Here is a 14,384-nt window from a genome sequence, read left to right on the forward strand (position 1 = left end):
TAGAGGTTTGTTCTCCATCAGTTTCTTACTGGTATCTTTCAGCTTCCTATGTTTGCTGGGAACAAGCTTTTTCATCTTTATGACGCTGTTGGCAGGGTGAGCTACCGTGTTATTTAGGAAGTGTTGTTACATTCAGAATTGCATGGAAAAAGCTAATTTTTCTCCCATCTTCTTGTAGACCAATGCCCTTCCAATGGGGCTTCTTTAGATTTTAAGTAGGAATTGCATTGGTGACAAAATGCTGTAGTATCAAGAGTAGAGTTCTACTGCTTGCCCTGAAGCCTAGTTCTATTTTCAGGCTGATGGCAGAATTCCTGCTGAATTTAGTTGCTGAATATCAAGGCTTATATGTTAGTTTAATCTTCCATAGCAAACAGCATTGCTTAATTCTACAGCATTCATTACCACAGTGTAAATCATTGTATTTGTCAGAGCTACTCAGGATACTTAAAATTGTAGTTATCAATTCTCTAATTTTCAAGAGACGTGAGATACAATTGAATTGCTTCATGCTGTGGCAGGTGAAATGTTGCCTAATGTCATATTTGTTTTTTAAAATTAATTATTTTGGATAAAATTCACTATGAAAATTGACCCATTTTTGGGGGAGGTGGGATTTAATGGATACATTTGTTTTATCTAGTAACTTGGAGTGTGGGAAATGGACAAGAGTGTTTACCAAGTTTATGAAGATGAAATTCAGTCACTGGAGGAAGAGATTAAACTGCTGTCTGAAAAATATGAAGATATCCAACATGAGTCCTCCTTTTTTTCTGATGAAGAAGTACTGAAGTCAAAGTATGTTTTCTGCATATGTTGGTTTAGTGATATTTATCAAAATCCTTGTTAAGCTTTTGCCTTTATATTGTGACATTGGGACTTTTACTTGTTTTTGCAATGCTGTTGTGATGCAGATCTTCTTTAGAAAATGGATCAATTATGCTAAAAGATTAAAAATAATAAGCTGTTAATTTCTTTTTAGTGCAATCTGTGTGGGTATTTTGTTTTCCTTTTTCTGTAAAGAAAGGAATCATAGTAATCTGAGCATAATATCAATTTATGTGTGGACCCTGCAAACTTGTGCATGTGTACATTGTTTAACAACAACAAAAAAAGCTGAGGACATGTATAGGTGTGACTGGAAATACACTGTAAAAGTGCAGCCTCAAGGCTTACTCATTTTTTAATTGATCTTCCAAACCCGAAGTATATTTGGTAGATAAGCTATGTCACTCAGGTTGCTAATGGCATCACAGCTTGCTTTTGCAGTGTGTTCCTCCAACTGCTTTCATATAAAAATTGAAAATAAAGATTTTGTCTGCCTGGAAGTGAACACAAAGTATTTCTTAGGTTAGAGTTCTATCTGCAATTAGACCCCTGACAGCTGATCTTGGGCTGGAAGTACTCTGAACAAAGTACAAATACCTTTAATTTAACATCATTGCTGTACTGATTTGACAAAACACTTTCTTATCTCTTGTGTCTTTTGATTGTTTCTTTATCATACGTTTATCTCTTATTTCTTTCTTTTTTTTTTTTCTGTTCTAGAGAATTTTTCCAAAGAGAATTTCAGGGAGGACATAAGGGACATCGATCTCCATTGTACCTGATACAGGAAATTGAAAGTCTGGAGAGGGATCTCTCCTTTTTAATGAATTTTCTTGGTATTCAGATCACACGTCATTCTAAGAAAACATTAGAAAAAAGTAAGCATTTCTGTGGCTGTTACCTGTGCCATACTGAATGTGTTTCAGCTGATTACATTTGCGATGCATGTTGTAATTCCACTTTAACTGTTAGCAGAAAGAAAATTCTGTTGTATTTCAAAATGCCTTTACTGACAAAATAGTTTTGGAGCAAGCACTGTATTTTACCAAGTGGAAAAGCAGAAGTCTCCTATGAAGTTTGTTGTTGTTTTTCTTGATGTGTTTAACTTAATTTAATTATTTCTGTGAAGGACAGTATTGTTTAGTACTTTAAACATGACTAATGGAAGAAATACAGTAATAGTTGAATAGAGTTATAATTAAGTATTTTGTTAACTTTTTTTTTTCCTAATAACAGCTGCAAATAAAACAGTTGCAACACACAGTATATCAGGAAAATGCCAGTTCTTGTCTTTTTGCTTGGAATTCCAGCTTCTTGACATGCAGGTAACTGTCAATGTATATTAAAAAATAAAAATAAAAAAATAGCAAGCATAACTTCAAATGAATGAAAGTTAATACTTAATTTTTCAGCTGAAAACTTTAACTGGTATTTATCATTATGGCTGAGTTTCCTTGGTCTAAACCTCTCCATGGCAGATGGACCCAGCTTTCAAATTTCACATGCATCCAAGCAGAATAATTCTTAAGTTCAAGTTCCACATCCGGTCACGAAATTCTTACCACATTCTCCTACAAATGGCTATCTTGAACTGGAGAATGGAAAATCTCAAGTCCCACATCTCTTGAGGGAACAGAAGAAATGCTGAAACTTTAAAAGCAGAAACAGTTTCTTTTTTGTCCATACTCCTACTCACTTCATTAGTGTGAATCAACATTACATCGCGGAGACTGCAGTTACACTAATTATGACAAACTTTTTGTAAGGAAGCTGTTACCAGAGTCTATTAGCATGGAATTTGGAATGCTAAGCAGTGGAAAAGAGCTGCTACCCCAGTTTGTAATAACTTTTCTTTTTTTTTTTTTTGACATTGGGAAGCTTTCTTCTCAGGAAAACTTTGCTTTCAGCTGAACTTTAAAGGTTGCTTTTACATAGTGTTTGGGCCTGATGGTGTTAAAAACTGGTTTGTCATGTAAAAAAAGCATCTTCTCTTTGTAAGCTTAAGAGAAGCCATTATGTATTTAGAAAATGAATATTTAGATACTCGTGTATATTGTGTTATATGGAACTTCAAGGGTTTAGTTGAATGAAGTAATTTTGCTAAGTATGGCTTAGAACATAAAAGTCCTCGTGGTACTATATTAGTGTTGATGTGTAAAATTTAGCTTTAGGCGTGGAAATAACCTGCAGGGCTTGATTATGTTTGTCATCTATATGATCCTTTGGAATGATAAATTGTGTTCTTTGGTAATTGTTCTTAATGGAGCACAGATTATGAATAATCTGACAGTTGAGTGTATTTGTGAGGTTTAAATACCTTTTACCACTAGATGGCAGTACTTGCCTGCTTAACACTCAAAACCAGTCCTGTCAGAATTATACTTCGTACAGATAAGTGATACATAGTAAAGTAAGTGTTTTTGTATTAAAAAACAAAGCTTCAGTTAATAGAAATATAGAATTTTAAGTGTAATTAATAAGATTAGGTCATGCAAAAAATTAATATGCATAGTACCTGTAGATTACAATTTAAAATACAGTAGAGACAAGTTAATCAAATTTGTATCACCAACATTTTGTGCTTTTTGGTCTTTAAGTTGTGGACATGTTCAGGAAAATTGTCAATTAGTCAAGCAGACACAAATACTGAGCATTTTTTATTTTTTTTTCCCCCATCCATATCGTTAGGCTTTTATTTTTGGTGTTACCTACACAAGTCAAGAAGTACTCATATGGTTGCAAAAACAGAGTTATTTATGTTCCTTTGCACAGTTTTTGTGTATATGTATGAACCTGAATGGTTTTAAAGGCTTTTTTTCTTATTGCTGTTGTACAAATCCAAACATAATGGCTTGGGTGTTGTGAAGTTTTGATATGGCATCAGACTAGCAGATAATTTGTATTCCAAAGCTGACTAGTGTTTTGCCAGCTTGCAGTGCAAGCAAGGAAGATTCTATTTGTTTGTTCTTGCGCACAAAGGTCAAAATGTGGATGAAGAAAGCTATTTAATATAAAAGCATTTATTACTTACTTCCCTTCATATTATTTTTAGATATTAGGAACAGATGCATAGAATTAGCTTGAAAATTTGCCCAAATAGATCTAAAACCATCGAGAAAGCAATTATTAAAAAATTACGTTCTTCTCAAGAGTTTTCATTTAAATGCTTTTATGTGACCTTGGAATGACATCAGTGACATCTTAGCTGATGTTCTTATCCCGATTCCTGGAAAAGCAGTTTTCTTAGAGGATAGCATATTAGTTTATAACTGCTAGCAGCTCCTCTGTGCATGTGTTGAACCTTTTGCTCTAAATTTAAAATGCTTTTTTCCTGATGTTACTTACCCAAATCATTAAACTTCGCAGCATCTTGGTTTGCTTTCTGTATCCCTGCTGAGGGCAGTGTTGGCAGTGTTTCTGTCTAATTGGTACTAAGGATTGCTGTGGAATGTTTGCATTTGATTCCAGCTTTTCCCATTAGTTTCCTCTGTTGCCATTTCCTTCTAGTGGGAATAAGGAATAAGGAAAAGTAAAAAGTCTCCATGATAAAGTGAAACAATTGCTATGGCCTTCAAGGTATTATTTTTCATTTGCTCTTATCTGCTGAATTTCTGTGGTGTGCTCAAGAATACATAGAAAAAAGATATAAATTTTTCCATGGCTTCATTTCTCCATGTTTTCTTAGATTAGGTGTTTTAATTTGGAAACATTTTATTATTAGGTATCCCTGAGTAAAATGTTATTGTAAAAAGAGACAAGAAATTGATATAAAACAGTAGGTTGTAAAAGGGAAGGAATGCAAGCAGGAAAAGGACTTCTGAGTTTTAGGATTTAAGGGTTAGGATGTTTTCCAAAATAGATATTATACTTGAGTTTTCTGGTTTATGTGATGGAGGAATTGCATTGAAAAATGATGAGTCTTAAGTAAAAGTGGCATGGAAGTAAGTATATGAATTAATTATAAGGAAGTCTTTTTTCATGCCTATTCTCTGTGTTGAGTAGCTTAGATATTACTCCAAAATCTTTGTTGCCTGGATAATGCTGATATTGTTGAAATGCAAGAAAATTTTCAGGCAAGTAAGACAACTTAAAATCATCATTTTATTATTTTCATATGTAGCAGTATTTGTATATATTTTGGTTTATTTTATATGTGTGTTTTTATATTTCTTTCAAGAGAAACTTCTAAAATGTTGCATTGTTGTTTGTCCAATCTAGAACATGGACAATGTGTCTGCTTCTATTACTGATCTCAACATTGTGATGGAATTTGGACAACAATCGGAATTAAGCAAGTTGGTGTCCAGGTAAAGTGGAGTTTTTTGTTTAAGAAAAGTTATTTATAGGCTATCTGATGCTGAAGCCATACAGGGTTCTGATGAAAGCTGCTGACGGTTTCTTCAGTTGGTAATGTACTGTTAACCCAACCTTAACACTGCCTATCATGAGTCCATATTCTTGTGGAGACGAGATGAAATGGACATCATTCATAGGGCCTGAAAGGGTTTAAATGAGTTCTTGTCAAAAAGGAACGCGTTTGGGGTTGTAATATGCTTTAGATGTTTAAAAATATTTGGTTTAGAGAAATAGGTAACAAGATAAACTCAGATTCATGTAATCATAAACTTATCAGCTTTTGGTACATAGTATGATGTTAGAGATTGCCCTGATGCAGATGCAGGACCTTGCTCTTGGCCTTGTTGAACTTCATGAGGTTTGCATGGGTCCACCTTTCAAGCTTGTTAAGGTTTTTCTGAATGAAATTCTTTCCTGCTGTTGTGTCAACTGCAAACTTGCTGAGGACACACTCAATCCCATTATCTCCACATTATAATTATTTATTATTACTGGTAGCTAACTTAATCCTGTCCTTTAATGTGTTTATTTTTAGACTTGAGAAGGGAGGGGGAAAGCAAGTGGTTTGGAAAGAAGAAAGGTTTGTTAAGTTACCTTAGGCTTAATTAGTTTGTAGACACGGCTGAGTGCTTTGTTTAGAAATTTTGAATTTCCATGCAAATCTACTATAGCTAGTGGTAGGAGGAAGAATAGTAGTTGATTTCTCTCAGGAAGCAGGATTTAGGAAAGGAAATTACTCTATTTATTTATATGTATTTTTTGACAGCATAGTTGTCTTGGGATTTGATGGTTATACCAGAAACTAAAGCATTGAAATAGCTTCAGACTTTCATTCTGGCTTGAACATTCCTGTTTTGCCTCTGTTTTTTTCACTATCCTTGTTCTTTTCCATGTTACTCAAGTATTCGTAGTAAATGTAAGTGTTCATAAGTAATGTGAGTTAAGGCAATTTGCTATCAGTAAACCAAACAGTTCTGCTTTCTCTTTAGCTTCTATTTGCATGCATCATCTGTTGTTCTCATTCCAGTGTTTAAATTCATTATGCTGCAAGGTAAATGATTCCAATGTACTCAGCTGGTTGAAAGAGTAATTAATGATGATGTCTAAATATAACTTACTGCTTTTACATTTATTACTAATCTAAGGCAGAAAATATGTGGCCAGAGTGGAGCTCATATAGGCAATATCTGTTTAGACAGCTGTGCATCCTTATACTGACTTAATCTGATTGTGATGCCTCTTTAAGGTTTGTTTCCTCATTCCCCCTTATAGTTTCTTACTCTCGTTCCCAATCCCTTCTTCTCAAGTCTAGTTTCAGACTTTTTTCCCAGTTAGCTCTTTCATTCTTCACTGTCCCAGTTGCTTTTAGAATTTTGATTCCTGCCTCTTCCCTCCTTTCCCCCATTTCTTGTCCCCATTAATCTGGTTTTGTTCTTTTCAGTCTCCCCACCACTTTTTTCTTTCGCTTCTATGGCCCAAACTTGCCAAGTGCATTTTTCTCTGGTGTCCTGATTTTTTTTCTCTCCATCATTCTTATTTTTTTGGTTATATTTTTCATAATGTATGACAGAAAAGGACCTTCAATAGCACTGGAGTTAAAAACTTGGCAGTCAGTTCTAATTCCCAAGCCCATCCTGCTTTGGAAAAAAACACGAATAATGAAGTACTTGAGCAGCATGTTTTTAAAAGAAGGAAAATTCAAGTTAATTTTTTGACAAGGTACTGTTGGAATACAGTATTTACTTTGAGAGGTGTACTCTTCCATAAACATGCTGTAACAATAAAAATGTCTATAGAGATAGAATCACAACACTTCTATTTTTGAATTTAGCTCATGTCTGCTTGCACAAGTTATAACCTAAGTTAAAATTTATTATAGTACTGAAAAGTACAATATCCATGAAAAATCCTCTTTCCTATTTCTTCTTTTTATAACTTAACTAGTCTAATAGGTAATGGGAAATGAGCGACTGCATAGACTACTTAGGAGGACTATGTTGGAAATCTGCTGATGTGTTTTAGTAATTAATAGAATTAACAGGCATAGTGAAGGATTTGTGGAAGGTATGCATTACGTCAAACACTGCATGGACTTGCTGTCTTGGAAGTGAGGTGAAGCATAAATTATTCCTACAGCTGTAAAAGTAATTCCTTGGTTTTGTGTCCTAGCGCAAGGAGCCTGACGTACTGAACCCTTAAATAGTGGTACAACTTTAGTGCTTCTTAGATGCTTTTTTGTTTGTTATAGTGTAAAAGGAAATGGTACTTGGATGAAGGGCATGTGATTTTAACCTGATGCATAGTTAACACTGCCTGAAAATGCTGTCTTTGGATAGCTTCTCTCTTACGTTATGTTGGCTTTGGAGATTGATGTTTTCTGTTCGTAGGAAAGTTTTTTGTTTAGTGACAGTTTGTATTCCTTAGTTCTTTCCAAAAAGAGGTTTAAAATTTAATGTAATAGTACATCATTATATGTTTAGCACTCCTATTTATTTCCATAGAATCTGCAACAGATATGCAGAGCACAACACTATTTGATAGAGCAAATTCTCAGCTACAGAACATAATATTTCAATACTGCCTTCCACCATTAACTCTGTGTTTTCTTCAGCATTGCTGGAAAAAGTGCCTGCACACCCTAGTTGTCAAAATCTGTACCAGCAGAGGTGATGCACCGTTGCCACTGATGAAATGCAATACCCACTGCCTCACTGGGCTCAAATCCACTATTTGGTCTCCATAAATGTTCAGCAAGCATTGATGAATATTAGCAGATGTAGTTTGTTTCTGCATGGAGGAATTCAATGGCACACATTTGCTCCATACATGCTTCAGTGTCAGATGCCATTTTCTCATTCTGCTCATCTGCTGACATCTCTTGTATGGCATCAAAATGTTATGGAATGTTGGAGGGAAAGTTTAACCCCCGCTGCCATTCTGCCAACGTAATAGGATACGAGGCATTACTTTCAGAGCAGTCCTCATATTATTCTGAAGGTATTCTCAGTATGTTAGGATTTGTGGGAATTCACTTCTGCATTAGGAATTAAGCTTATTTATGCTAATTAGGAATTTACCTATTCTAAACCCAATATCGTTCATTTTCTTATGAGTAGTTTAAGTGCTGTCAGGTAGTTAATTGAAAAACTGCTCACATGTAGCTTTTTGGCTCTCCGATCCAGGGAACTTCAAAGTCAAATTATTATTTTTTTTAAACTGCCGTTCATCAGCATCATTCAGGGATAAAGTTGGATGGTGCAAGGATGGCATACTGTATTATCTTTTTCACTCTTCAATTGGAGAATAATAGTACTGGTAAAAAGTCACTCAACAAAAGACAGTAAATAGAGAGGTCCTTGCTGCCTAATGAGTTTCAAACTTGGGAATCAAGAATTAAAAGTCCTTTCTTTCAGCACTGCAGTTTCCTTTTGATACCTTAACCATTTTTTTATGCCTCTTAAAATGCTTGATGCAACTGGTTCTCCGAAGTTGTTATAAAAATCTGTATTTCTCTACTTGATGATCTAGTCTTGAGAACTTCTGTCTACTATGTTGCCTAAAAAAGCAAGTAACATTGTGTTCTAACAATGTCATAAGGTTTGTGATATTATTTTAAACCGCTTAAAAGTGGATACTCATCAAAAAGGCCATTCTGAAGAGCTTTCAAGTATGTAAATTGTTGAAAATGTTTGTATCCTTACCTTCTATATATGCCGGCTTAAAAGGCACAATGCTGTATGTGTAAAATCATGTTTGCTAGATAGCGAGATGTGAGTGGTCTTTAAAGTCTAGAATTTTACTATACTGTGTACAGACTTAATATAAATGATTGTGAGTTGAGGTTTAAAAAAAAAAAAAAAAAAGTAAAACAAAATCCTGTCAGGGACACAGAGACAGTTAGCTGCTGTAGATTAGTGTGTGTCTACTTTCTTCCAGGGATTCAATTTAGCCTGTGCTGCCAGCATGTTTTTTTTATCTTGGCTGGGCTTTCCTGGCAGTTGTGACTACTTGAGTAATTTCCTTTAATGATGTTGTTCTTTCCAGGCTAGGATAAAACTTGTTTGGCTTTTCTTTTACATTTTCAGAATCTGAATGAATGTCACATTTATTTTTTTTCCGGTTTCTGTAATGTGTTGCTGTTCCTTATACACTAAATAAAGCTGGACCTGAGGCAAAGTTCTCACTTGAACTGCTGAAGTGAGTCAGTAATACACTTGCAGCCATTCTGTTATGGGCTTCAAGTTTGGCTCTCACCTGTTCTGAAAATCCAAAAAAGAATAGCTTATCTCAAACAGGAAAGATATTAGAAGTCTGAATTTCTGCAAGGCATTCAATGAGGTCCTGCATTACATCCTTTTCTCTATGTTGGAGAGAGAGGGATTTGAAGGGTGAATTATTTGATGAAGAAGGAATTGGCTGGATGGCTGCAGGTAGAGAGTTGCTCTGTGTCCAGGTTAGGGCTGGTGAGTAGTATCTCCTAGGGTTCAGCCTTGAGACTGGTGCTCTTCAGTATCCTTATCAACAACCTGGACAGTGGGGTCAAGTGTACCTTCAGCAAGTCTGGAGGACACACCAAGCTGAGTTGTGCTGAAGGAAGTGAACCCATCCAGAGGGACCTGAATGAGCTTGGGAAGGAAGAGAAGAACTTGAGGGACCTAAGGTTCAAAAAGTTCCAGGTGAGCCAGTAGTGTGTACTTGCAGACCAGAAGGCCAACAGTAACTTGGGCTGCATCAAGAGAGGAGTGGGAGCAGGGTTAGGGAGGAGATTGTACCACTCTGCTCTGCCCTTGTGAGGCTCCTTGTGGATCTCTACTTCCAGGCTTAGGGCCCCTAGCACAAGAGACATTGAGCTGTTGGAGTGAGACTGAAGGAGACCACAAAGGTGCTCAGAGGGCTGGAGCACCTATTTCGCAAAGACAGGCTGAGGTAGCTGGAGGTGTTCAGCCTGAAGAAGAGGAGGCCCCAGGGAGACCTTACTGCAGCCTCCCAGTACTTGAAGGGAGCTTATAAACAGGAGGGAGAGCAACTTTTTAGATGGTCTGATAGTGACATGGCAAACTGTTTTAAACTAGATCAAACATATCCTCCCTCCTTCTCTCCTCAAACCAGCTCTTGATCTATTTTGTCTAGTCTGTCTTTGGTATTCTCTGTGATGAATTTTTGTGGAGGAATTATATTTCTTCTTCAGATTAAAGCATATATATAGCTTCTTATACTAAAGGGGGTGAATAAAGTCTGTTTATGTTTCTTGTTAGATGATCTCTAATTCTCTGATGGTACCTACCTTAAGTGTTCACATCTCTTAATAAAATTGATTCTGACTGTTTCATGGAAAATTTTTGCACATTACTGATATCCTTTGACTACTTTCATGGAACATTTCGGAGGGAGAGTAATGGTGTCTTACTGAAAATGTTTTGCTTGTATACGTTTTAATTGCCATGCAAACTTAGTTCTGCTGGAGGACGCAGCAGTAAGCATGTAACGAAAGTAACTTCAGTGCCAGTCATTGGAGTAGAAAAGCTGCTTCTGTTTGTTAACTGCGGTCAGCAGAAATGGAAAAATCTCATATTGAGTGTGGAATCATTGTACTTGAATATTTGCAGTTGATGTTGTTCAGTTACTCTGAAAAGAGCAAAGCCAAAACAATAGGAACTGTTCCTTAATTGCCTTACATTTTGTCTTTTGTATTGAAAATTACTCAGGAAGTAATTGCCTGGAAGTGACTGCTGCTGATCCCTCTCTTTTCAGTGGCTTTATAAGTGAAAAGCATTTGTATTTTCTGTAGTGTATTGCTGTTGAAATATTTCCTTGCCAAAATATCATTTACATTTCAGTCTTATGATGTAAACTGTAAGCACAACAGAGTCCACTCTGGCTATGTTCATATTGAGGAAATGTGTAGAACACTAGGGGCTGAGAGAATTATTTAGTGCAAGCATAGGATTGTTGAGATGAATGAAGCTGTATTGTATCCATATGTAAGTGAACTGCTAAATCATGTGAGAGTCTAAAACTGGAAGTACTGAGGGGGGACTTGCAAGGATTGGTTCAGCTCCATCCTGGGTTATTAGTTTCTGCATAGAATGGGCTCTAATATCTCTGCAGCCCATTTCTCAGTTGCAGATTCATTTGCATCACTTTTTCCTCCCCCAGCCCTACTCTACTGATTACTGAGAACATCACCACTTTACTTGATGAAAGTTGAATGAAGATGTAACTGTATTTTAAGTTATTTTTAGATCAAATTTGCCAGGCGTTGTTTAATGAGAAGACTTTCTTGCTTGATGTAGTTTCAAGGTTAATCTTGAAAAGACTGAATATGATTTAGGCAGAGTCAGGTAATAAGTTTCATTCAAAGATTCGGTTGAGTAGGACAAAAAGCAGAGGATTACTCCGTGCCTAGAAATGTAATCATTTTACCAATTCTACAGGTTACTGTTTTACGATGAAGCACTTGGGAATTTATTCAGGAGGAAGAGATTAATGAACAAGCCTGAAGTCCAACTAAGACTCTGCAGGGGAACTGCTTTGACTATTTATCCCGTTTTATGTATAGGCCTAATTCTGTTGCAGCTTATCTTTTTGAGAAGCTTGAAATGCTTAGCTCATCTTTTATTTATTTTCCTTCTACTAAATACAGCTTCTTTAAAGTAAAAGTGCAAATTTTAGGCTATAGAATTGGTAATTCTTACTTGTTCTGTTTGGCATAAACAGTATATTTTTCTTTTGCAGTGCTAAAGAACACGGAAGTCTTTTGCTGTTTTTCAGAAGCCTTTTGTCTTATACTAAGTGGTGTGAACATCGTAGGTGCACATTCTCACATTTCAAGGTACTGTCTATCAAAGTTTTCTATATGAATACTCTGATGCCTAAGTGGTTGACTAAAAAAGCAATGAAGGTGAACTTTGTGTTCTTCAGTATGGTCTGGAAATCTTAATTTTATGTGTTAGGAAAAGAGAATATTAGCTCAAGATGTTTGTGTTCAAGGGGCGGTGCTCTGGCTTGGCATTTACATGGTTTTTACCATGCTACTGTGTTCCTTATACATGGAGGAAAATAAGAATATCAGTGCCTTTTCTGTGGAGGAGCAACACAGTTGTTTATTGCTGTTAGATTTCATTTTGAAGAACAATAACAAATGAAAAAAATGGCAAAAGGAAAAATTAAAATAGTACTTGTGATGTTTGGCTTTTAAGTGTTCCTTCTAAAGGACTGGATCTGTCTCTTTTGAAAGTGTGAGAGTATGTGTTTGGGCTACAGCACTTCCAGTTCTGAAATATTTTACTTGAACGGGGGATAACTGTTCCTCCCTCTGTACTGGAAAATAATATTTGTTTTATGTTACTGTTATTTGGCATGTTTACTTTGTCTTTGTACTGGTTTTAAGATAAGAAGCTGTCTCGCAAAGTAAAAATAATAACAATATAGTACCATGGTCTTGCAAACAGAACATCTTATATGAGGAATGGGTGATGATATGGGAGGATGTTTAGCTGCTTTATTGTTTTATAGTAGCTATAGCTAGACTTTAATTGTATAGTCAGCTAACTGCACAGCACTAGAGGAAAGACTTAATTGGGATGTTGGTTTTTTTTTGTTTGTTTGTTTTGTTTGTTTTTTTTGCTTTTAGTTTGTGGTTTTTTTTAATTATCTAAAAGAAAATCACCCAGGCTATGAGAAATAGACAGTACTTACAATGGTTCTGACATTGTGTAGGGTAAGAACAGGAAAGATAGATTTTTTTTATATTTTTTTTTTCTCCTGTTAACTGTGGTACTTGAAAAGAAAGTAATAACCATTCGGATGCTTGAAGTAATAATGACTACTTCAGGTAGATGACAAAAAAGAAAGCTGATAATCAGAAATGGCAATGTTGTAATGTGTTTTTTTTTCGCTTAACGAAAAATAATCATGGGATGGATAACTGTAAATAAACAGAAAACAACTTGCAATATATTTGACAAAAGGCTTTTCTTGTGTGCAGGAGCAGTTAAAGTAGGTGTGACTACAGCAGTGCTTTGTTAAAAACATTCTGTGCTCTGCATTATGTATTCCCTAATGTTGTGCTTGAGCAGGTGTGAATTTTTACTGAAACAAATTGGGATACAAGATGCATGATTCATACACAAAATGCATTCAGTATAATGCTGCTACCTTCTGCTGATAGTTCTATTTTCTTGTGGAAAAAAAGCCTCCAAAATAGGACTTTAGCAGCTTTTGAAGAGTGAAATGATTATCCCACATATCCTAGCCTATGGTTTTTTTTGCTGTCTTCTGTGTGATGATCACCTGATGTTATTTAAATTGTAGAACTTGCTGCATTTCAGTGATAATATTCCATTTGCAAAATGGATTTACATCTACAAATAATTTTCTGGTCTAGATGCACCCTTAGACTGCTATGCAACTGTGAAGGCATTGTTGGAAAAAGACTGTTGAAGCTGATATTAATGAGAAGTTCATTTTATTAAAAATACAGAATAGAAACAGATGAAGGGGGGGAGGAAAGAATGGTATACATTCAGCTTGACATTAATAAAGGTCACAAAAATAGAAGCAGAAAAACATACTGAAGCTCTTTTCTTCAAGTTTTAATGAGTTAAGTTGCTGCAAGTGGGGAGAGGAAATCAAAACTCATGAGATAATTCAATGCCTATGTGGGGCTTACAGAATATGCCAGTTGTCTATTTCTGTTTTGCTTGCAAAATATTAAGAGCATTAAATTACTGTTGATATTTAGTACTTTCTCAAAAATATATGCAACAACTGTCTATAAGATTCATGATGTGGTAATGGTTAGATCCTAGTGTGTTTGCATGCATGTGTATGTTACATACACGTGTATATATTTGCACATGATTGTTTTCATATGGAAATAATAGGAAGACTTTTGGTATTTACTGATCCCATTAATATTGGAAAGGGCTTTGTGAAGTTGCAATTATTTATGACTATTTATGTCATGTTACTGTACTTCTAACCACATTTTCTATGTTTTACTTACCAAACTGTGATGAGAATTTGTGGCTTTCATTTCTTTCCTGATATACCAAATCCAATCCAAATTTATATGTTTTGATGTGTTCTGCAGTGGTTTATCTATCTTTCCCTAAATGCCTGGAGATAGAACAGTTTCAAGATTTATATGAAAAAATGAACACCATATTTTATTTTCACTGTAGGACTTGGTTTTATTC

At 35.4% G+C, this 14,384-nt stretch overlaps 1 protein-coding gene across 1 annotated transcript in view; it reads left to right on the top strand.

The window, feature by feature from the left end:
• The first annotated feature begins 647 nt into the window (after window positions 1-647).
• Window positions 648-14,384, top strand: part of CENPP (centromere protein P) — a 112,072-nt gene continuing 98,335 nt past the window's right edge. The window contains exons 1-5 of the mRNA XM_065749860.1: window positions 648-798; window positions 1,549-1,706; window positions 2,065-2,153; window positions 5,047-5,135; window positions 11,920-12,016. Of these exons, the coding sequence (XP_065605932.1) occupies window positions 662-798; window positions 1,549-1,706; window positions 2,065-2,153; window positions 5,047-5,135; window positions 11,920-12,016 (570 nt within the window). The 5' untranslated portion in view covers window positions 648-661. The remainder of the gene's footprint in view (window positions 799-1,548; window positions 1,707-2,064; window positions 2,154-5,046; window positions 5,136-11,919; window positions 12,017-14,384) is intronic.

The sequence above is a fragment of the Cyrtonyx montezumae genome, unplaced genomic scaffold (assembly GCF_038088225.1).
Source record: "Cyrtonyx montezumae isolate F1298 unplaced genomic scaffold, pur_monq_1.0 scaffold_6, whole genome shotgun sequence".
Taxonomy (NCBI): Eukaryota; Metazoa; Chordata; class Aves; order Galliformes; family Odontophoridae; genus Cyrtonyx; species Cyrtonyx montezumae.